Source organism: Aedes albopictus, chromosome 3 (genome assembly GCF_035046485.1).
Source record: "Aedes albopictus strain Foshan chromosome 3, AalbF5, whole genome shotgun sequence".
Classification (NCBI taxonomy): Eukaryota; Metazoa; Arthropoda; class Insecta; order Diptera; family Culicidae; genus Aedes; species Aedes albopictus.
In genome coordinates, this window is record NC_085138.1 from 73,311,390 (window position 1) to 73,336,315 (window position 24,926).

At 38.4% G+C, this 24,926-nt stretch overlaps 1 protein-coding gene and 1 long non-coding RNA gene across 2 annotated transcripts; one reads left to right on the plus strand and one right to left on the minus strand.

The window, feature by feature from the left end:
- Positions 1-860: 860 nt before the first annotated feature.
- LOC115262759 (uncharacterized) lies at positions 861-2,502 on the minus strand. Its single transcript, XM_029865585.2, has one exon. The coding sequence runs from the start codon at positions 2,010-2,012 to the stop codon at positions 873-875; it is 1,140 nt and encodes a 379-aa protein (XP_029721445.2). The 5' UTR covers positions 2,013-2,502; the 3' UTR covers positions 861-872.
- Positions 2,503-11,980: 9,478 nt separating this feature from the next.
- LOC134289987 (uncharacterized) lies at positions 11,981-23,741 on the plus strand. The gene is made up of 2 exons (XR_009998781.1): positions 11,981-12,356; positions 23,516-23,741. It is a non-coding gene; the product is annotated as an uncharacterized LOC134289987 (long non-coding RNA).
- Positions 23,742-24,926: the final 1,185 nt, after the last annotated feature.

Genomic DNA, 24,926 nt, shown 5'->3' on the forward strand with positions numbered 1-24,926 from the left:
TTTCCGAATGAAGATTTCGGCCTCATCTATCTGCCGCATACTCCACAGCGAAGGATTGACATGGAAGTGTCTAGAAAGGCGAGCATTGCAGGTCAGACAGGACGACATATATCGATTCTTTATGGAACTAAACGCGCTGCCGTGGGATTACTCTAACCTTCTCTTCTTGGATGAGGTTTCCTTCGACAATCGGGGAATGCTGCGAAATCGTGGATATGCTGAGAAAGGAAAAAGGCTGATTTGTCGTGGAGAGTTCGTCCGCAAGCCACGAGTGTCATGCCTGTGTATGATTGGTCAGAATGGGATGTTGGAATGTACCTACACTGAAGGAACGTTCACACGGCTCAACTTCTTCCAACATATTCGTCAGTTTGCACTTCGAAGCGGAAGAGTGGAAACCTACCCTGGTTTAAATTCTATTTGGGTCTTAGACGGTGCACGGATTCACTGCGATGCAAATATCACGTCGTATCTGCGATCTCTAGGAATCTATCCGATATTTTTGCCCGCGTACACTCCTTTTTACAACCCAATCGAAATTGTCTTCGGGATTGTGAAGAGAAAAATGCAAGAGTGTTACAAAGAGAGTGATGTGCGAGATATGACTCAGTTCGTAGCAGAAATCATGATCGGATTCCATTCATACAGCATGGATAAACTCTATCGGAAGTGTGGATATATTTGCGGAGGAAAATTTGATCCAACGGTCGCCTCTCCGGAGGATATAATCGATCTGGGTTTCGAAGAAAATGAGCAGAAAAAAAGAAACATTTGAATAAAACAAGCTCAGCTTTATTTGTTTAACAAACCATTACTTAACAGTTTTTTAATCGTGACAAACCAAACAATGATAAAACCGTATTACAATATTTTTACATGTGGTCCACATCTTCCAAATCAATCACTTGTGCCTTCAACTTTTCTCCTAGCTGGTCTTCTTGTACCTTAACCGTCGATTTCATAGCATCAATCATTGAATCACTCAGTTTGTCCCTTAACTCCAATGCCTCCAACCGAGTCTTGAACATTTTCATTGAGTTGTTCAAATTCCGTACGTTTAATTCACACATATCAAAAATTTGCCGCAACGCCACAACTTCTTCATGATAACTGTTGTTCACACTATGAGCCACCGTTAGTTCTCTGAGAATCGCGTTAACGTGCTTTCCTTCCTTGGCGCGAAAGAGGTGAGCCAGATGCTGCGGTGGATGGTCCTTAAGGGACTCTCTCAAGTGAGCCGGACCGTTCAGTATGGAGTTCGCCCAAAACGACCATGCCATACCGTGTGCATCGAGATAATCTCCGTGTTTTGATCTTAACTCATCTGCTAATTCGACCACAGCTTGCGTTGTTGCAGCTCCCGAGCGATCTCTTTCGGAAGGATTGATGAGGCTCTCCTTGACTGAGTTCCAAACCGTGCGATTGCTAATGGACAAAGAGTATACGTGTAGGAGAAGCGTAATCTCCTTGTCTCTCCAACTCTGCAACAGACTGCTACCCTCCTTTAGTTTATCCAACGAGTAGTGTCGGCGGCCTGACTGGAACAACACAAATTTGTCAAAGTCTGCTTCAGTGGGTGTTTCATTCGCCCCCCACTCTGGGCATGTTGATCCATCTGCTTGCACGGTGAAGGTGACCTCCCGGTTCAAATGATTCTTCGCCAAATTCCACAACTTGCACACAAAACTTTCAATAGTGGGTGCTGAGATTTGCCATCGTGCAATGAATGCCCCGGAAGATTGTCCTTTAAACTGCCGTTTGTATGCGAGGAAGATGCAGTCGAAAATATCCGTGGAATCCCCCAACCTCTCAACTTCGTGATTCGCACTGCCCGACCGGCTTGATCGATTGTTCTGGTCCTCCTTTTGGTCTTCCGTATCGTCAAAAATATCATCCAGGGGATCTTCCGGCAGCTCCGTACTCCACGCATCCGGCATATCGCTATGGATCAGGTATTCTGCCTCAGGCTCGGCCTCTGGTGCCTCCGTATCACTTCCTTGTTGATCATCCATGCTGTTGATATTTTTCTTTCCTGTTCAATCGGATTTCAAAGAAAAATCACAACTTTAATAGATTCTTTTAGAACTGAATTGTAAATTATACTCACAGAACGATCCCGAATTCAAGAGGAGCCGAACGAAAACAGCGAAGGACATTTTTCAGCTCAGATCAAAACAAAGCAACGTCATTTCATATGTACAGTCAAGTCCACCAATATCGATACAGTCAAAACATTGTGAATTTAAAGATTAAATGCGATCATATCAGATTTTAGTTGTTACAATCGTTTCTGTTGTTTTTATATGTTTGAAGCGTGGAAATAATATGTTGCAAGTCATTCTTTCGAAATATGGAGTAATTTAACGTTCTGAATCTACTTGAAGCGATACAATGAGTAAATGAAAAAAATACTACAAAGGGAGACTTTACTGTAGCCTGGTGGGAACATATTGTGGTGTGACAATATTTTTTGAGCAGGGGTCTAATAGGGTGCAAAAAATGCAATATTTAGTGTTAATTTAGATTTATTTATTTTTAAAATTTGTATATTGATTTCATATATTGCCATCATCCGTTTCGTAATTCCAACAATTTATCACGCAGTTCTACGGATGGGATCAGTCATAGATAGTCTTATCCAAAAAAGCATATAAAACACCAATTCGAAAAGCAGGCTCAATTCCAAAGAATGAACAGAATTCAAGGTAATATTCTTGAAACAAAAAAAAAGGATGAAAAGAAAAAAAAACAAACTGCTGACGGGCGCCGTGGCGCCTACACACAAACTAGTCGTCTTATGATTTGTACTGTAAAAATAGTTGAAAATTGTACCATTACATTGCAATAATTGAAAGAGAAAGTGAACAAAGAGAGACTCTCAAATGCAGATAGGACCTATTGAAATGTTTGGCCTGAATTTGTACCGGAGGTCGGACACCCGAATGTTGAACGCATTCTTAAGCTAGCTCAACCCAATGTTGACCGATTGTTGCTCATTGTTGAACGCAGAGAAGTTGTTATTTTTGTTTGATCTGCCCATAAGATGTCGAGCATACAAGTGACGTCATGCTTTGCACTAACACACTTTCATGTGCTTTCATGATGCGCTTTGTTTCCCATGTTTTTCTATTTCCTTGAATTTGCTCGATTGGGACCGCGTTTGACGGTTCAATTGGAACTTTTGGTTTCAGTCTTCGCGCATCTTTATATTGCTCGTACAGTTGAAAATCTTGACACGCGAAAATCGATTTTTCTCCTAAACCGTGTGTCGGACGTACGTCGGGCACAGTGCGCTGGATAGAAGGCCAGGCCCGCTGTCCAGCGCAGTACGTCCGACGTTATGTTTCACGTAAGGGTTTTGGTAAAATTCGATTGTCGGGTGTGGGGAAACTTCGGGTTTCAACTGCGACGACAATAACAACTTCTCTGGTTGAACGGTTCACATTGGTAGTCGACATTTTTGTTTCGGAGGGAGGTGGATTTCAGGTTGTATCAGAGTCGTATCATGGCTTATCAGGGATATTCAGGAGGGGTTCAGTAGGGATTCCCTTTCGATTTCGGAGATGACTATGACGCTCCTGAAAGGCCTCTAAACTCTTCTGAAAGCGCTTGAAATCTTTTAATCTTTTGGAAGGTCCTTGGCCCTTCTGCAACTCCATGGAATCCTGTGGAACGCCCTGAAATATGCTGAAACGCCCCTGAAATTCTTTGATATCCCCTGGCACACCCTTGAAAACCCTTGGGACATCCCTGCTACGTCTGGAACATCACTGTGATTACCTGGAATGCCTCTAAAACCATTTTAAATGCCTAAAACACCTCTTAAGTCCTCTGTAACGCATCTGAAATCTCCTGGATCACCACTGTAATTTCCCTGAAACCACCTGCAACCCCCTGGAACGCCCCTAAAACCCCTTGAAAACCGCTGGAACAGCATGCTGCATGCGAGTGTGCCTGGGGGCGACACTAGGTTTTCCAAGCCAAAAGATCCAAATAAGCTAAAAAAAACTAAAAAACCTCGGGAAACCCTTTTCAGTGAATATGCCGACATTTTGTGGCACATTGCGTCTTTTTTGAGTGTCATCTCCCTTAGAATGTGCGTACCTTTATCATTCCTCCCCCATGTTGCCGATTGAAAGACAAATGTGACAGGCAAACTATTGCTATTTTTGCACCGTATTCGACCCCGTGCAGAAATTTTTTGTCACACCACAATATGTTCCCACCAGTTTAAGCATACATTGGTTCGTTTCGCTGCTAGAAATTTTAAGCGTTTGTTACACTTTTTGGGTGGTGCATGGAGTAATCGGTTTGATTACTTGCTATTTTCTTTGGTGTTTGACGTGTGAACAAATATTTCAGACGATTGAACATTTGCACGGTAATCTATAAAGCAAAGCAAGACGCAATAAAAAAAAAATAAAAAAAAATGCAAATTATCTCATTCATAGGGTAACGGTCGAATTTTGGACCCCTAGAGGACATTAGTTTGAATTTAAATCAAAATCAGCCAGATTCAGCGGGTATTGCACATAATGATGATGTTAGTATGATCGTTAAAGCTTCCACTGTCCGTTAAAAATACCTACAAGGTCATTTCTGGTTGAAAATTTGATGAAAATAACTTATTTTTGAAGCATTAGTTTTCACTGTTTTGGACACCCCAATGTATTTTGGACCCTCTTCAGTATATATTTTAGACACTCGGTTTTTAAATCCGTTTGAAACTATTTTCAAATAATCTGCCTCTTGAATATGCTGGACCACATCCTAATTATTTGATCGACAAAGGCTGATTAGACGAATTTCGTGAATTTAATGCGCTAGAATGGAAAACGTTTTTGTTTACAACTGCAAATTTCCTCAGCGCCATATTCTCTTTTTGTAAACATGTTTCGACACTCGCACGGATGATGAAATTAACAAAAGTTAAATTCAAGGCAAATAATTATATTTCCAGCGAGGAAATGATTGCTACCCGTGCAGAGCAATCTAATTTAGCGAATGATTCTAAAAACTTTCGTCATCTCTCCATTAAATCTGTGAAAGTTGTGATAATACGATCCAGGGGGTCCAAAATATATGGGGGTCCAAATTATATTGGTTACCCTACTGATGGAAAAATTGCAGCTCTGCCTGGAACACCCTATGGAAAAGCTCTTGAACGCCACTGAATTCATCTGTATCGCCCCAAAAACATTTAAAAAACTTGGAACGCCCTTGAAATTCCTTGAAACTCTGCGACTCCCTTAAAATCCCCTGGAACACCCCTGATACCTCTGGAACGATACTGTAATCACCTGGAACACACCTAGAACACAGAGAAACAGACGTCACACTCGCATCGTTTCCCATCGATCACCTTTTTAACGGTTGATTCAAATATTAAGTAGTAGGTCGATTGACCACTCGTGGCACTGATATCGTTTTTGCTCCTGTTTGACGTTTGCTCACTACCGCCATCTGGTGGCGGCCCGGCCAAACACAGTACACCTAGCATTGGGCGATTACGTTTTCGTGACGATGTTTTTTAATGAAACATGTTCTAAGTGTTATGTTTGTTTCTCTGTGCCTAGAATCATTTCGACCCCCTGGAACGCCTCTAAAGTTCTAGGTAACGCCTCTTTTTCTAAGTTTTTATTTCTGCTAATTCTACACTTATAGGTTACACCTCTGAAATCTCCTGGATCACCACTGCAACTCCTCTGAAATCATCTGCATCTCCCTGGAACGCCCCTAAAACCCCTAGAACAGCATGCTGCATGCTAGTGTGCCTGTGGGCGACACTAGGTTTTCCAAGCCAAAATATAAAAAAAAACGAAAAAACCTCGGAAAACCCTTTTTAGTGGATATGCCGACTTTTTGTGGCATATTGTGTCTATTTTGAATAGTGAAAACTTGTGTCATCTCCCATAGAATGTGCGTACCTTTATCATTCCTCTCCCATGTTGTCGATTGAAAAACGAATATGACAGGCAAACTAAAACGGGGCAAAAAAACAAATTATCACATTCATACTGTCGGAAAAATTGCAGCCCTGCCTAGAACTGATGATAATTGAATTTTATTGGCTTTTCTCGGTGAACGTAATGCTACTCAAAGAAGGAGGGAGTAGCGAAACTGGAACTCCCTGGAAAAGCTCTTGAACGCCACTGAATTCAGCTGTATCGCCCCAAAAACATTAAAAACCTAATACGCTCCTGAAACTCCTTGAAACTCTCTGCGACTCCCTTAAAATCCCCTGGAACACCCCTGATACCTCTGGAACGATACTGTAATCACCTGGAACACATCTAGAACCATTTCAACCCCCTGGAACGCCCCTAAAGTTCTCGGTAACGCCTCTTTTTCTAAGTTTTTTTTCTGCTAATTCTACACTTATAGATAACACCTCTGAAATCCCCTGGATCACCACTGCAACTCCTCTGAAATCATCTGCATCTCCCTGGAACGCTCCTAAAACCCCTAGAAACCCCTGGAGCTCTGGAACCTGTCTAACACTTCTTAAAAATCCCTAATAGGCCCCTGAAACTCGTTGAAACATCCCTGGAACGCTCCTGAAGCCCCTGGAACACCTGTGACAACCCTGGAATGCCACCGAAATCTCTTGGAACGCCCCTAGAACCTCTCGAAAATCCCTTAAACTCCCATGAAGTCCGCAGGAATACCCTTGGAACGCCCCTGAATCTTCCGGGGACACCATTGAAACTCTTTAAAAAAATATTTAATTCCCTGGATTGTCCCTGACACTCTTTGAAAACCTCTGGAACGTCCCTGAAACTCCTTGAAACACCCCTAACACTCCTGGAACGTTACTGAATTCACCTGGAACGCGCCTTAATTACCCTGAACCATCCCTGTAATGCCGGTGAAATCTCCTGAAACACCATTGCAACACTCCCTGAAACCACCTGCAATCCTTTGGAACGCCCCCTTCACTACTTGAAACCTCCTAAAATGCTTCTGAAATACCCTGGAACCTATCTGAAACTCCTTGAAAATCCCCGAAACTCTTTGAAAACCTCTGGTAAGTTCCCGAAACTCCTTGAAAAAATAACCCTGGACTGCCGTAATTCTGTAAAGTGACGTAAGCGGTATTCCAAATTTCGACGTATTTTGGTATATATCTGATGTAATAATAAAACTGTGGTAATCTTGCAGCCATGGAAAAAAAACATTGAGAACGACCAAGAGTTCAATGCATGATAACCTAAAATGCACCAAAATTGTCAATTTCGGTTACGTCACATTGCAGGAGAATGCGTTGCGTTGCGTTGCGTTGCGTGGTATCGGAGTAATTCCACAGAGAACAGACGTTTAAGCTCGAACAAAAATGCATCAAAATCGTGTGTAAAGGATTTAAGTGTACCTCAACGCCACCAACGGAGACTGCCCCACATATAAAGTTGATTTGACCCCACGATGGCAGTGTGCATCGTTAAAATACACAAGCCCACAAAGCGACACGGGCGCCAAACGGCCAAAAACGGCGAGCACTGGAAATAAATATGACACACAACAATGTAAGTGATGGGACGCTAGCGCCGCGCAACGGGAGCATAACCACATACTCTGATATGACCGTTACAAAGTTTTACACAAGGCAGAAAGCGAAGATAGACGTCTGTTCTCTGTGGTAATTCGTAGATTGCATACTGAAAGTTGTCATGTTCAAAGCTTTAATACTCTTATTCCATACTTATGGAAAGCTATTTGGGAGAGAACAGCTATCCAACCAGAAGTCTAAGTAGAAAATCTGGAGCTCGATTTGAATAGGTCGAATGTGCTTTCGTCCATATAAAATTCGATCAGTTTATTTTAGCAATAGTTGAAATATGGATGATATTTCGGTGGCTTTTAATGATAAAATTGAAAGCCTGTTTTGTAAGGAATCGCTTGTATGTATTAATTTTGATAAATTTCAACAGTTTCCGCCATAAGAAGCGAATCCAACTGATCGAATTTTATATCGACGAAAGCACATACGACCTATTCAAATCGAGCTCCAGAAATACATGAAAACATTCATTGCCGGTCACGCCCATCTTTTCCGTTACGAGGATAGGAACGGAAATGATGATATGACACCTACTTAATAAAAGGCCAGCGACTCACCGGCGCCCTCATAAGGGTCAAGGAGTTGGATATATGGAAAGGGATGATTTTGGATTCACTATAAGGCTTTTTACGGCATCATCACCATCGGCAGCCATGTTGGATATGAGCCACAAAATTTCAATGTGATAATTCTCTGCCACCAAAGCGAATATTCGTATGAAAAAGTATCATCCTATATGCTCACTCGCAGTGATTGCGATGATACTTTTTCTGCTGTGTTGCTGCAGAATTGACAGTTTTTTATCACTCCAAAAATGCGAGGCAAACAATCATTGAAAAGCAAAAAGTCAATGATTCGTTTGAAAACTTAGTGATGCAGTAAGACACCATGCGAGTGATGCGACAAGATTTTATGTATGTATGTGTAATTGGGTAGATCGTGTGGATGTGTTGCTGTAAGTATGAATGTCTTTTGTATATTAGGGTTGAAGGATTCGTCATTGAAATAATCGTCATCATTGAAAATTCGAAAGCAGTTTTCTCGTACAAAGCTGAAATTTCCGCAGTGAAAATGTATTCACTATATTGCGGCTGAAGCTTGGAGTACAGTGAACTTATTTTCACTGCAGAAATTTCATTTTAGAATGAGAAAACTGCTTTCGAACTTTCAATGATGACGATTATGTCAATGACGAATCCTTCAACCTTAAACAACAGTTGTTGAGAGTGACTTAGCTAAGAGATTAATCACAGACAAACACACGTAACACTTCGATCATTTTTCGATTCAAATCATAGTCACGCAAACATATTCGCCCAATGCTAAAAGGACTAAGGTTGGCCGACCATCAACTAGATGGCGGTAGTGAGCAAACGTCAAACTCGAACAGAAACGATGTGAGCGCTACGGTTGGGCAGTTGGCCAACTATCAATTTTGAAAAAAAGTTTGTTGAATCGGTGTACGATGGGATTTATCAGAGTGTTACGTCTATTTGTCTGTGGATTAATTGTCACTCCATGGGCCTTTTTACTCCAGGGATGGGGCACAGGCATTTTCACTGTGTCCTGGCTAAAAAAGCTTGGCCTAAGCGCCATTGATCGCTCTCTGAAACGAAAAGAAACATAATTTGGCCAACCAGAACTGACCTGCCTATAGCGTTGCGTCTTCTATGTTATACTTATGACACACATGTGATACAAGAATCACTGTACAATTGCGCTTGAAGTGAGTGCCATACTGAAAATTCTCTCAGTTCAAGTCAGTCTTGTTGAAATTTCTGGATACTGCGTACCGTTGTACAGGAATCACACTCGTATCACATGTCTGTCTGGGGTATTACGAGAAGGGTAAGGGATAAAGGGGTTACGTCACTTTGCAGAAGAATGGCAGTGAAATTAAGTTCAATTTGCGAAACAATTCTCTAGAAACTGTTCAACAGTTGGGTAATTCCAAAGAATAAAAATAGATAAAATGCCTTCTCTTGTCTTTCAATTTCACTCCACTTACGAGTTGACATTTTTTCTCGTTTTGAAAGCAACCTCATCGAAGTAGCAACTAGTCGAATTATTTTCCATTCTTCATTACACCAACAAAGCTAGCCATGAAAATGTTTGACACTTCTCAGGTCATTTTGACAGACCACACACATGTACGAAAAAGACGGATCATATATTCTACTTTATCGATTTTGTTATCGTCCTTTTCATGCTCATGTTACATCTGTCAAAATGACCTGACAGTTGTCAGTCATTTTGAGGTTAGGTTCGTTGGTGTAATAAAGAATAGGGCACTGCATGAAATACTCTCCTTCTCTTTCACTCATACAGAAATTTTGTAAACAACAAGGCCACGAAACGTCAAAATCCCATACAAAATCAAAACAGTGCAGTGCCCTATAGCCGTTCTATTTTCACTTCGCCAGATTCATTTGTGGAACCAACCTCCAATTCTCAACCTCAAAATGACTGACAATTCACAGGTCATTTTGACAGATGCAACATGAGCATGAAAAGGACGGCAACAAGATCGATAAAGTAGAATATACAGGGGATACTCAAAATAACTGGGACAGGTAAAATTTTCACTTTTCAAAAAATGTTCAACTAGCTGTAACTTTTCGAAAAAGGCATCAAATATTCTCAAATTTTCACTGTAAGTTCATCGACTAGTTGTGTATCAGTGGTCAACATTTGGAAAAGATCGGGCCATTCTACACGAAGTTATAAAGGTTCTAGAAAAAGGTATAATTATCCGATAGCCAACTTTGAGCTGTTATATCTCCGGATTCAATGAACCGAATGCAATGAAATTTTGATCATTTATGACTAATATAATGAACTTAGAGGGCCCATATAGCCGAGGCGGTAAACGCACGGGTATTCAGCATGACCATGCTGAGGGTGACGGGTTCGATTTCCGGTCGGTCCAGGATCTTTTCGTAAAGGAAATTTCCTTGACTTCCTTGGGCATAGAGTATCTTCGTGCCTGCCACACGATAACCGCATGCAAAATGGTCATTGGCAGAGGAAGCTCTCAGTTAATAACTGTGGAAGTGCTCATAGAACACTAAGCTGAGAAGCAGGCTTTGTCCCAGTGAGGACGTTACGCCAAGAAGAGAGAGGATAATGAACTTAGAATATTTGATGCCCTTTTCAAAAAGTTGCAGCGAGTTGAACATTTTTTGAAAAGTGAAAATTTTACTTGTCCCAGTTATTTTGAGTATCCCCTGTATGATCCGTCTTTTTCCTGCATGTGTGTGGTCTGTCAAAATGACCTCATAAGTGTCAAACATTTTCATGGCTAGCTTTGTTGGTGTAATGAAGAATTCCCACCCACAAAAGCTCTGTGGGACTTCTAAGTTGGATTTTCCCGTCGGTAAATTGTAAACGACCAGTTGTCTTCGTCTTTGGAAAGATGCAGACAAATGTGTGCGTGGATTTTCTGCACACGAAACATCGCACGGTGTCAAAATCTCGATTATTATCGAACTTTCATGTACCTCGGATTTTTCTTCAAAAATGATTAGCTTTTGGGCTATATTTGCATAATCGGAGGACTAGAAAATATTTCATCGGCGAAAAATTTTCCATACATTTTGTATGGTACGTTTTTTAGGCTAAAACAGTGTTTATTGAATTTTAGTATGGAAAATATCCAAAAACTCATCTAAATCAAAATTTCCCCGATGGAATATTTTGAAACTTTCCATTTATGCAATATAGCCAAAATACTGACATTCTATGAAGAAAAATCCGAGGTACATGAAAGTTCGATAATAATTGAAATTTTGACACCGTGCATCGTATTTCATCACAACCACAGAAAAAGATTTCTTTGTTGCACTGTAATGGCGTTCTTTGATCTGGTGGGCTGAAAAAAATCGGTTGTGATTCTAAAGCTACATCTATCTCAATATAAACGCTTTTTATTAAATCATACTTTGAACACATGGTTTTATTTGGATTGCGTAGAATTGGACTGAATTTTCGAATAAACAGCTACGCTCAAATTATAAATTGGGTTCTTTAGGGGTATCCGGATTATTTCATAATCGGATTCTTCGCCCAAAAATTAGTCGAAATTCAAAATTTCATAATTTTTGGAGCCCGGGAACTATTTTTAAAATGCATTTAAAGTTTGTATGGGGAAAATTTTTTGTTCGGGTCGAACTGTCACTTTAACGATTGAACTGTCATACTATCCACGAAAATTAAAACTGTTTTGTTAATTTAACCATCAAAACAAAGGCGTTGGAATCCAATAAAATCACGTTATACTCAGAAAAATGAGCTCTTTCGATTAGGCTGTAGAAAACAGCAATATTTTATTCACTAAAAAACCCAATTGTCATAGTGTCACGTAAAAGGTGTTCCGGGAATTGAATTCAGGTTGTGCCCGAAATAGAGTGGACTGGATGTGTGGTACCTTGTGGTATGTACATAATAAATTATTGTATTACTCTATTACGTTTAGCGTGTATGTTTACATTGAGTATCTGTCATATGTGGAGATGTTGTTATTGTTGTCTGGAGTGTGAATCATTGTATGTAATATTGAAGTATCGGTAATAAAGTGTATACAAATAATGAATACAGTTGTTGAATAATCATTACAGAGAAAGATTCTCACATTGGCGACGAGAACGGTGAACAGTGCATGTGAAATTAGTTTAATTTCGGTTCGGGAAGTGTTGCCTTTGGAAAAAGAAAGAGATGAGTGGTGTGTGTGGTGCATGCAGAGTGGTGATGACCTCCAGGTGATGACTTGTGATTGAATTTCAACATTGGAATCAAAAAGGTAAATATTGTGTACTAACTGTTCAATATGAATCAAACAATCTATTTATACCTTCGACTAATGTCAATGATCAACCTGTGAGAGATTTTGATGGTGATCGGTATTGTTTAGTTCAAATCGATGACAATCACTATTGTCAGATAAAGAAATAAATAACTGTGAAGAAAATCTAAGTTTTGTTGATTGTGATATTGATACTCGTTGAATGGGGTTGTTGTCCTAAATCTAGACTTAAATGCTGAATGATGAATGAAGTATTGATTTGTTAACCGGATGGCCGAGGAAGGCGTAGAGGTGAAACAATATTTTGAAATCAAATTTTGCCGTTGCTGTTAAAAGCCAGTGAAGGCGATGAAAGCCAATGAAGGCGATAAAAGCTAATGAAGGCGACATTCTTGAAATAGCCGTAAAAGGCGGAAAGGATCACAGATAGAAAAGCCGTTGAAGGCGGAAAGACTTTTCGAAAGCAGGAGCCGACTAAGGCGAAAAACTGTCGATGGAGGAAAGATCCGTCGGAGAGTTGAAGGCGGAAAAAACCGTTGAAGGTGGAAATGCCGTTGAAGGCGGTAAGACCTGCAAGACAGATATAGTCGATTCTTTGTAGAGCCGTATGTTATTAAAAATTGAAGTACTAAAAACGGAACAGTGTCGTAAAGAAATGACAGTTCAAATGACAGTCACCGTAGAAAGTGCCTGCCAAGAACCGTTCTAGAAGTTTCTTGAGCGATTTCTCTTGAACTCCAATCTGGGCTTTATAGTTGAATTGAACCATTAAAAATGAAATTTCACACCAATTAAGTGGCAGCTGAGAAGGCGAAAGACAAAACTAAAGTTTAGGCTGAGCGTGACTAGAAAAACAGGAACGAATAGTATTTGAATATGTTCCAAATGCGAATATAACTGAGCAAATACTGAGATTGTTGTGGACCCACCTCAGGTGATATATATTGAAGTTATTATTACTCAGTAAGGTATAATAAGTCTACGAGAAGTAAAAAGGGTTGGCTCTTGAAACCATATTAACATGAAGACATGATTTAACTAATGCTTTGTCCTCTCTTACAAGACTAAAAATGTAACTTCAAGAAAATTAACATCAATGGGTGAGAACAATTAAACTGTCTTGGTAGTTTGCAAGATAGGAAGTCAAAATGACAGTTAAAGCATTCGTTGAAGCTAGACGACATATTCAGAGCAGTTGCTAACCACTAACCTGTTAAGTATCATGCTAGTCAAATAACTAGTTGAATTGTATATTAAAAAAAAATCGAATAATAAAAAAATGAAACTTTTCGGCCTAACTAGAAGTCTCAGGAATTCGAGTAAAAAGCGCTTTATAGCCTATTGAATGCCACTAAATGTTTATGCGATTCCAGTACAGTGAGTTCTTGAGTAATCACTCCTGAAGTCTTTGAATATAAAATGTATCGGGTGTGGTCAGGAAGGGCATTTTGACTTATGATTGCCTAACACTGGATATAGTGCCATCTTGCCAAGAACTGTGGAACAAGGTACAGCAGTACGCTCAACAACAAATTCTGCACAATAATTTCCTTACAGGAAGAGACAAATTTTGATCAGTTAAAGAAGTATTGAAACTACTATTGAGGAGAATAACGTACAGTATATCAAAAGCACAACATATTGGAATAATACAAGATAATCATTTCTGTAACTACAGGAATAGATATATCTAATGAAAGCTGGATTATGAGGTTTTTTTTCAGTCGAGCTTATTAATGCAAACAGGTACCATTTACTAACATGTTACCTTGTTTGAATTTTTAGATTTCATACACTGAAAAAACTGCAAATATTGTATGCATGTGTTGCACACATAGATTTTTGCAATTTGTCACTATATAAGGTCCATCGTGATCCAGCGTGGAAAACGAGTATGTGTGTACAAATAAAATTTATACATCAAATCCATGGATTTTTACCAATAAAAATGTGTGTACCCAAGCAACACACATGTTATAATAGAGTTACGATTTAGTAAGTTTTGGTTGTATAGAAGTTTATTTTACGTTATTCTAACATTGTGTTGAAATAACGTAAAATAAACTTCTATACAACCAAAACTTGCGCTGTCGTAACTTTTATATAACATGTGTGTTACTTGGGTACATGTATAAGTGATATTTGTGTTAATAAGTTCATTGAAAATTTGAATAAAAACGTGCTTTAAATTGTTTCAGTACATAGAAATGAATCGTAGAGGCAAGCGTAATGGCCATCATGACACAGACAATCATGGTCAGTGTGCACTACGTCAGACTTGTAAGCGTTAACAAAAAAAATAAGGATGTATTTCATCGAAAAGTTGTGAAATAAGTGATATGATAGATTAGGCTTTGCAATAATGCAGAACATTCTAGTCCGATCCAACGAACTGAGAATATTATCAATATGATGAGCATATGTAGAAAATCAGAGTTACTTAAAGATAAAAAGATCTACATTTTGACGGTACATTGAAATAGCTTCATTAGGTATCTAGAGTGAGAACATAACATGTTGAGGGGCTTTTGCAATATTTTGGAGGTACACTTTTAAAATAAATCCTACAGTTCAGAACCCAAAAGAGCGACATCAAAGGAACAAATTTTTGGTTTTGTAATGTTAACATAAATTTGATTGAGCACGAATCACCAGTTAATGCGGGGAAATATGCATCGTAGAATGCATTGGCGTAACTAGGATTTTTTCCTGGAGGGGGCCCAGGGGGGGCCTGACTTGAGATGAATTTTAAGCGAGATGGGCGCCCGATATGTGAATATGCAAATCGGTATTGTAGTTTTAAGTAACCAAAATAACTGTTTCAGATTTGTTCATAGTTTTGTAAACTATATGAGTACGAACAATTCCTCCAAGATTTTTTTCCATAGCTTTATTCAGTGATTCCATCTTGGCTTCTTCCAGAAATTCAATCAAGAATTCATCTAGGGATTCCACTAGAAATTTTTTCGGGGATTTGTCCTGGGATATCTTAAGAGGTTCCTCCAGTAATTGTTCCAGTGCTTTTTTCGAAGTTTCCTTCAGGAATTTCTCCAGAGATCCTTTAAGGTATTTCTGCAGGTATTCAGAGAATTCTACAGGGATATCTCCATATATGCCTTCCAAAATTCCACTATAGGTTGCTCTAATAATTACATCTGGAATGATTCGAAGTATTTCTGCAGGAATGTATTCCAGAAATACTTTTAGAAAATTTTACTTAGAGATTCTTAAAAAACACTCCAAGAATTGCTTGAAAAATTTGTACAAAAAACCTTAAGGGATCCTAGTTTTTTGTTTTTTTTTTATGTGTATTAACGAGATTTTTAGCCCTAGGCTAGTTCATCTCGGGACCCACGCTTTACTTCCCTTCCGAAGTAAGACTCACATTTTGCGAGTTTGTCGGGAGTGGAATTCGATCCCAGGTCCTCGGCGTGATAGTCAAGTGTTCTAACCATCCCACCAGGTCCGCTCCACTAGGGATCCTAGTATTCCTTCAACAATTACTGTAGACATTGATTTCTTCATTTTTTTATCCAGGAATATTCCTACAAAAATTCTTCCAGGTATTTGCTAAGAAAGCTCTCCTGAGATTCCATAAAGAGTTACTAATGGGGTTTGCTTCCGGGATTCCTCATCGGGTTTCTTCAGAAATTACTTCAAGAGTTCCTACAGGGATTCACCGGAAATTTCTTCTGTTATTCTTACAAAAACGAATTCAGAGATTATTTTAAACATTTCTAGAAGAACTCTTATTGGGATTCCTTCAGAAACTCCCGCAGGAATTAATACAGGATTTCAGGATTTCCTCAGGAGTTTCAGCGGTTTCTTCAGTATTCTTCAGAAAATCCTCCTGGAATTCCCTCAGAAATCGAACTTTGTATTTCATCAGGAATGAATCTTGAGATTCCTCCAGGAACTCCTTCTGAAATTCCTCTCGGTTTTTTTTTCAAGAATTATTCCAGGTATTCCTCCTGGCATGCCTCTAAGATTTCATTCAGGCATTTCTCCAGAGACTTCTGCAACAGTTCTATCAAGAATTTCTCCAGGTATTACCCCAGGAATTTCCTCAGGAATTACTCCAGGAATTTATTCAAGTTTGGATCCAGGAATTTTTCCATGAATTCCTCCGAAAATTCTTCCAGGAATTTCTTCTCTAGGGTTTCCCCTGCACATTCCTCCAGGATTTATTTCATGGATCCCTCCAGGAGTTCCAACGATGATTCCTGCAGTAATTCCTTCAGAAATCCTCCTGGAACTCCACCAGAAATTCCTCTCTGAATTCCTCTAAAAATTTATCCAGGAATTCCTTCAGAAATTTCTCCATGGATTCCTTCTAGAATTCCTCTAGAGGTTCTTCCAGGAATTCATTCAGGGATTCTCAAAATATTCATGCAGTTCTTCCATGAATAGTTCCACGGATTTTCCCCAAGATTTCCTATAGAGATTTGTCCAGGAATTCCTCCTGAGGTTCTCCCAGAAATTGGTTCAGGGATTTCCCCAGGTTTTTTTTGCAAGAATTCTCCCAGGGATTCTTCCAAGTAATTCTCTAGAAATTCCTCTAAGGATGCCTCCAGGCATTGCTCGAGAGGTTACTTAAGTATTACCCCAAGAATCCCTTCGGAATGTCCTCCGGGAATTGATCCAGAAACTCCCGTAGGAATTCCTTCAGAAATTACTACCGCAATTCCTTCAGGAATTCCTCCTGGAATTCCTCCAAAAATTCCTCTGGGAATTCCTCTAGATATTTTCTTCAGAAATTTCTCTTGGAGTTTCTTCAGAAATTTCTCTTGGAATTTCTTCAGAAATTTCTTTTAGAATTTCTTCAGAAATTCCTCCATTAACTGCTTCCAGAATTTATCTCGATATTCCTCCATGAATTCATTCAAGAATTCTTTTAGGGATAGTTCCAAGGAATTTCCACAAAAAAATCCTTTACAGATTGATCCAGGAATTCGTCCTGGGATTCCGCAAGGAGTTTATGCAGAACTTCCTGCAGGAATTTGTCCAGAACTTTCCAGGCATTCCTCCTGAGGTTTCTCCAGAAATTGCTTCGGGGATTCCTCCAGGGATTTTTCAAAGAATTTTCCCAGGGATTCTTCCAAGAATTTCTCTAGAAATTTCTCTAAGGATTCCTCTAGGAATTTTTCAAGAGGTTTCTTTAGAAATTTCTCCTGGGAGTTTCTCCATGGACTCATCCAGGGATTTCTCCAGCAATTCATCTAGAGATTGCTTCGGGAGTTTTTCTAAAAACTCCAAACTCCACTAGATTGCTCCCAGAATTCTTCTGAAAACTCCACCAGGAACTCATCTAGAAATGTATCCAGAGATTACTCCAGGCATTAATCCAGGAATTTCTCCAGGTTTTTTTTTAAGGAAATTCCCCAGGGTATCCTCCAGGGATTTCTTAAGGATTCTCGAGATTCCTCCAGGAATTGATACAGGCATGTCTCCAGGAATTTATCGAGGGGTTACTCCAGGCATTCCTCCAGAAGTTCCTCATATTTTGATATGAAACCCAAAAAATACCAAAATATGACATAATTTTTCGAATATCTCAGAAACCGGTAGAGATATCGCAATTTTGAGCACAAATTTGGCCCAATTGGGTTCTAAAATCACCGATTTAGTCTAAAAATGTTATGTTTGAAAATTAATTTTGAAATGTTTTTTGGAGGTTTGTTCTAGTAAAAATTTTACTTATAAACCCTTTGCGCCACCCCTAAATATCAACCGAAATCGCTCATTTTTGTACAGCTCACTTTTTTCGACTAGTGGATCACTTTCCACATGGGAAATCATATCCCAGAGACATTTTTTAAAATTAGCCCCTTCCTATCTACACATTCCTCCAGGAATTATTTCATGGATTCCTCCAGAAATTCCTTTGGAAATTTCTCCTGGAACTCCAATAGAGATTCCTCTCAGGCTTCCTCTAGGAATTTCTCTAGGAATTTCTTTAGGAATTTCTCTATGAATATATTCAGAAATTTCTCCATGGATTCCTTCCAGAATTCCTCTAGAGATTCTTCCAGGAATTCATTGAAGGATTCATGGGTTCCTCCAGAAATTCCTCCGATGATTTCTCCAGTAATTCTTCTAGAAATTCCTTCTAAAGTTGCTCCTGTAAGTCCTCCAGAAATTCCTCTGGAAATTTCTCCTGGAACTCCATTAGAAATTCCTCTCAGGATTCCTCTAGGAATTTCTCTAGGAATTTCTTTAGGAATTTCTCTATGAATATATTCAGAAATTTATCCATGGATTCCTTCCAGAATTCCTCTAGAGATTCTTCCAGGAATTCATTGAAGGATTCCTTAAAGAATTGATTAAGGGATTCCTCCTGGAATTCATCCATGAATAGTTCCATGGAATTTCCCCAAGATTTCCTATAAAGATTTGTCCAGAAATTCTTCCTGAAATTCCACCTGGAACTTGTCCGGAAGTTCCTCCAGGAATCCCTCCTAAGGTTCCTCCAGAAATTTATTTCAGGGATTTCTCCAGGGTTCTTTCCAAGAATATCTCCAGGGATTCTTTCAAGAATTTTTGTAGAAATTTCTCTAAGAAATTTTGCGGGAATTCCTTATGAGGTTTCTTCAGAAATACTCCAGGAATGCCTTCAGAAAGTCCATCAGGAATTCATATAGGAATTCCTTCAGGAATTCCTCTGGGAATTCCTCAGAAATTACTACCGCAGTGTCTCCAGGGGCTCCTCAAGAAATTTCACCAAGATTTACCGTAGGTATTTATTCAGAAATACCTACAGGAATTTCTTCAGAAATTGATGCAGGAAGTCCTTTAGAGATTGCTCCGATATTCTTTCAGGAGATTCTTCAGGAAATTCTATAGGAATTTTTCCAAGAGATTCCTCCGGAAATTCTTTCAGGTTTCCTTTTGGAATAAATCCATGAATTTCAACTCCAGGGATTCCTCTAGAAATCCGTCCAGGAGTTATTTCACGGGTTCTTCTAGAAATTCCACCATGAATTCCTCCAAGAATATACCAGAAATTCCTGCAGGGATTCCTCTAAGGATTCTTCCGTCAGATTCCTCCAAGAATTCCTCCTGGAATTCCTCCAGAAATTCCTCTGGGAATTCTTCTATAAATTTATCTTGGAATTTCATCAGACATTTCTCTAATGCTCCAGGCATTACTCCAGGAACTTCTCCAGGGATGCCTCCTTCAGAAATTTATCCATTAACTTTGGAGCCAAGGGCTGAAAGTCTCTTTAAAAAAGACAAATCAATCAATCAATCCATTAACTTTTCCAGGGAATCCGCCAGGAATTTGTCCAAAAAATTTTCTAGGATTTCCTCCAGAAACCCATTTTGGAATTGCTGATAAAATTTGCTTATGATTTCACAAAAAAAATGTGCCTATGATGCTTCGTTCTTTGATTTTTCAAAGTAGGTGGTGTTTCTGGAAAATTAGGCGATCCAGATTTTTTTCAATTTAGTTTTTCAAATAGATATGATCCCTACCTAATTTCATTACCCTTCAGAAACTTCATACCAATTTGTACGATAATAAAAAAATCCCCTAATGCTCCAGGCATTGGTCCAGGAACTTTTCCAGAGATTCCGCATGGAATTTTTCCAGAAGGTTCTCCCGGATATCCTCCAGAAATACTTCTAGGAACTCCTCCTGTGATTTCTTGAAGAATTCCTCTAAGGATTCCTCCAGGAATGCATCCAGAAATTCCTCCAAGGATTCATCTAAAAAATTTTCTAGTAATTTCTTCAGGGATTTCTGATGCGGATTCTTCAGATTTTTTTTTCCTGAAATTCCTAGCATAATTGCTTTTCGGATTCCTCCAGGAATTCATCCAGGGATTCCTCCAGGTATACTTTCACAAATTACTCCAGGGATTCCTGCAGGTATTGCTCCGAGAATTCTTGTAATGATTTCTTCCGAAATTTCTCTCGATTTTTTTTTAAAAATGTATTCAGCGGTTAGTTAAAATAGTTAAAAAAATACAGTGTTCCGTTCATAATGTTTTTCGGAGATTCACCCCAGGGTTTTTTTTAGGATTACTTGTAGATTTTTTTTTTTAATAATTTGAAGGGTTTCTAGAGGAATTCCTCCAGCGATTTGTATTAAAATTCTTGTAGATAATTTTAGAGGGACATAGAAGCCAAGCAATTCTCCAAGAAGTCATCCAGGAATTCTTTCACAATTATCTCATGAATACCAAGTCTTTTACAAGTCCAATCATGAATGCCTTCAAACTTACGATTGCATCTTGCAGCACCAGCTTTTAAATATATTAAAACTTACTCAATGACCATTTGAATTTGTGCATTGTTTGATAGACGCAAAAATACCCCTGGCCCACGAAATAAAAGAAAGTAATAGTTACCGACTAGAAATCACCTCATGAATCACCTCCAGCATGGTTTTAATGAATACACTCGCGTTTACGCTTCAGCTACGTACATCTATTCTCACTGTTGGAATTCCATTGCAAATTCAACCAGAGTTTTTTCCCTCATGATACTTGATTTCCATAAAGAATCACTTAACCATATTTTGCAGTAATGCTGCTAGAAAATTCAAAGATTCTTAAAGATACCCATCCAGGAATTCCTGGCAATTATCATTTAGATTTAATTTCTCAGCGATTTAAAAAAGAAAATGTACAAAGTATTGCTTTTTATATAATTCTGATTATGTAATATTTTCAAACAAAACTAACTAATTACATAGACCATTTTGGACAATGATCTTGTAAAGAGTGACAAGTTGAGAATTGTCTCCAATAACTGCCAATTTAAACACATATTATGCCAAATAAATTTCTATTACTGTACGTGCAGTTGAAACCCGGAATTTTCGACTAGCGAAGTTGGATTTTTCTCCAAATCCGTGCGTCGGACCTAACTTCGGAAGTGGTGCGCTGTATAGCAAACAGCTATAGCTGGAGAAAAATCCAACTTCGCTAGTCGAAAACTCCGATTTTCAACTAAATTGAGAATATAGATCTATGTTTGTGGTTTTCAGATTTTTTCTAATTTCCATATATGTATAAAGTCATGAAAAATTTCTGGGGGGGGGGGGCTGGCGGATTCTGGGGGGGGCCTGGCCCCCCTGGCCCTCCCTCTAGTTACGCCAATGGTAGAATGTAAACCTATTGAACGACCAAACCGTAAAAATAAACTCATTCAGTTTGAAAGGTAAATGGTAAATCATGAGAATTCCGAAATTATCGGAAACATGATTCCTAAAAACGTGGACACCTATATAGGTGAACCGTCGAAAAGTGCTCCAATAAGATGATCGATTTATTTTGTTATCTGGAGAAAATTGTTTTGTATATAATAATTGGCTACTATCATTACGTTTTCGGTTGGAAGCCGAAGTGACTGGCGGTGCAAAAATTGATGTTTAACCTACTTATAAACATAGCAACTCGATTTAGATTAGTGCTCTTAAGTAGCTTAATGATGCGCAATACCAACAACCGGTTCAAATTTACGTCACAACTGCAACTTTGCATGTGCTTAAATGTGTGATTTCGATTTGGTACTGCGACGATGATGTATGTATTAAGAATTTGAGATAATTATAGGATTACAACATGAAAAACAAAACAAAGAATGAATATTAATATTCTACTATACTTTCAAACAGCTAGTGCGGGTTTGAGTTTTGTGAACAATATGTATTAAATATAATTAAAAAATTGGATGTTTTCAAGTTTTCAAATTACTATTTAGCTAAAACTAGTATTACAAAGATTGCTTTGGACAAGTAACGTTTTTTGAAATCGTGATTTGAGTTAAAAAAAGTATCAATCCCTTCGATATTTAGAAAACAAAATCTGTAGAGCCAAACTTCTGAATATATTCTGAACAAGAATCGAGTTCCAGCGAAGTTCGCTAAAAAAACTTGAAATGAAATAGTGTTTGTATGACACTTGGACACTTTGGATCGAAAACGAGTTAATGGATATTGATAATTTTTTCACTGTAACATTCGTGCAGTGTTCCGACATACAGGGGATGGCCAAAATGTTTGGGATAGGCAACTTTTTTTTCTCTCACAAAAAAGTTCAACATGCTATAACTTTTCATAGAGCGCATAAAAAAAATCTCAAATTTTGACTGTTTGTCAACCTATTATATGTGCATCATTGGTACAAATTTGGGCTCGATTGTTTCATCTTTCGCAAAGTTAGAACCGTTCGGGTAAAACACTATTTTTCAGACAAGTCATTTTTGAGCTATCATATCTCGGAAACGAGAGATCCGAATTGAATGAAATTTTGAACGTAAACTAACAATATGTAAATGCTTCACAAACTATTAAAACATAGGTACTTTTTAAACGTTGAAAAAAGTTATCATGGATTGACACTTTTCGAATTTTACTCGAAAAAATGTAATTTTTTCACATCAATGTCAATAAATTTTAGTGTTGATATCCAAAGATTTTCCACTTCTGTTCTCAAATTATCTCTAATCAGATATATTAGAGCCTATTTAGATTACAGGAAGAACACATTTAATAATTTTTGTGGGGTATTGTAAATTTGACTTATTTTCCTCTATATGGGTAAAAATTTCAACCCGGTATAACTTAATTCGCCGTGAGAAAATGTATTGAGTATCAATATATTGTTGATAAACGTTTAAAAATTCATTCAATTCGGTTCACTGGTTTCCGAGATATGACAGTTCAAAAATTAGTTGTCTAAAAAATAGTGTTTTACCCAAACGGTTCTAACTTCGCGAAATATTAATCAATCGAGCCCAAATTTGTACCAATGATGCACATATAATAGGTTGACAAACAGTCAAAATTTGAGATTTTTTTATGCACTCTATGAAAAGGTACAGCATGTCGAATTTTTTTGCGGGAGAAAAAAAGTTGCCTATCCCAAACATTTTGGCCATCCCCTGTATTAGTTAAAAAAAATGTCTGAATAATAATCTGAATACACATACCTTTTGTATGAGATTCTTATATGAAAGGACATGTCAAAAAAAAAATCAGTGGGCAGTATACAATGTTTGCATGCTACCTGTCATTGAAAACATTTGAGAAGAGGAAAGCAATTCAATTATTTCATCAGCAAAGGTAATATTTAGCTTGACAGTCAGTATTAAAAATATTTTGGGATTTGGGAAAATACTTGGGTCAAAATAATATTTCTTTTTAGGTACAACCATAAGTAACGGCCAAGTAATTTACCAAAATGCCGAGCAGAGATGGATGACCAAATGGATGACTGTACTACTAATTCTGATGTGAGACTGAAGCGAGACGTTCATCAACTGAGGAGACTAAAAGCGAAAACAACGTGGAGTGACCTTGCTGCGGATCTGGAGAAAAAACGAGATGTAGTACCTTGTGGTATGCACATAATAAATTATTGTATTACTCTATTACGTTTAGCGTGTATGTTTACATTGAGTATCTGTCATATGTGGAGATGTTGTTATTGTTGTCTGGAGTGTGAATCATTGTATCACAGACAAACAGACATACTACTTAGAAGAAAATTGCTTCAAAAACATCGTTTGGCATCTCACTAGCACCCTCTATAATGCTCAATCCGAAGCATTCATTTGCAGGTGTTGTTTCCCTCGGCTCGATGTAACAATTTTGCAGGTGACGACTCCCCCGTGGCTTCATCCATTCATAAAACATGAATGAAGGTTCGTGATCGAGTCATTTTATGTAAACATTGATCGGCGTCGCGTTCATTTCTCTCCGAAATTGAGAGGTTTCGTAGGCACAGCAGCGCCACCATGACACATGCGAGCACAGTCCGAACCACACTTTATTTTCAAAATGACCGTTAAATCGTGCGATGATTTCGATTTGAGTAGTATGTCTGTTTGTCTGTGATTGTATGTAATATTGAAGTATCGGTAATAAAGTGTATACAAATAATGAATACAGTTGTTGAATAATCATTACAGAGAAAGATTCTCACAGGATGGTAATAGAATTCGAGGGACAATTATTCAATCTTATTATTTTGAGAAAATTGTAATTCTTTCACAATTATTTTACATGATATGGAAGTTAATTTACAAATAAGTAATTCATGTAATCCATGAGGCATTAGGCGATGTGCAAGAATAAACTCGATCATGGTCAGTGTTTAGCTAGACGGGAATTAGATGAAAATCCATTCATTTTTTTATTGCTCTTACTCTTACTGTCGTGGACTGAGGAACACTGCCACAATCGAATAAGGATTTCGGGGTTCATCAACTTTCTTACCGTATCCAATACAACAACCATCAGGACAAAGGGATGTGGTGTGGTGTTGGTAGAAAATATGAAAGTATGTTGCTCCCTCTCGTTGGTTGCTACCGCACCACATCGTCGGTCGGTTGTTGATCCTTCAAGAATGGTTTATAATGAGGGTCTGAAGTGGGCTTTTTCTTTTGATGAGTATTCGACGGACGTCAGCAAGTAAGGCTATGATTTGCAATCAAATATTTTCATTTACTTGTGGTTAAGCATATTTTTTCCCTTTTCTCTAAATGTACATATGGGAAGGGGGGTTTCAGTTTGAATTTTGAGTTCCAACTAAATAAACCGACTTGAGAAGTCAT

Coding starts and splice junctions, on each gene's coding strand:
- LOC115262759 (XM_029865585.2), bottom strand. CDS start 2,012: ATGGATGATCAACAAGGAAGTGATACGGAGGCACCAGAGGCCGAGCCT.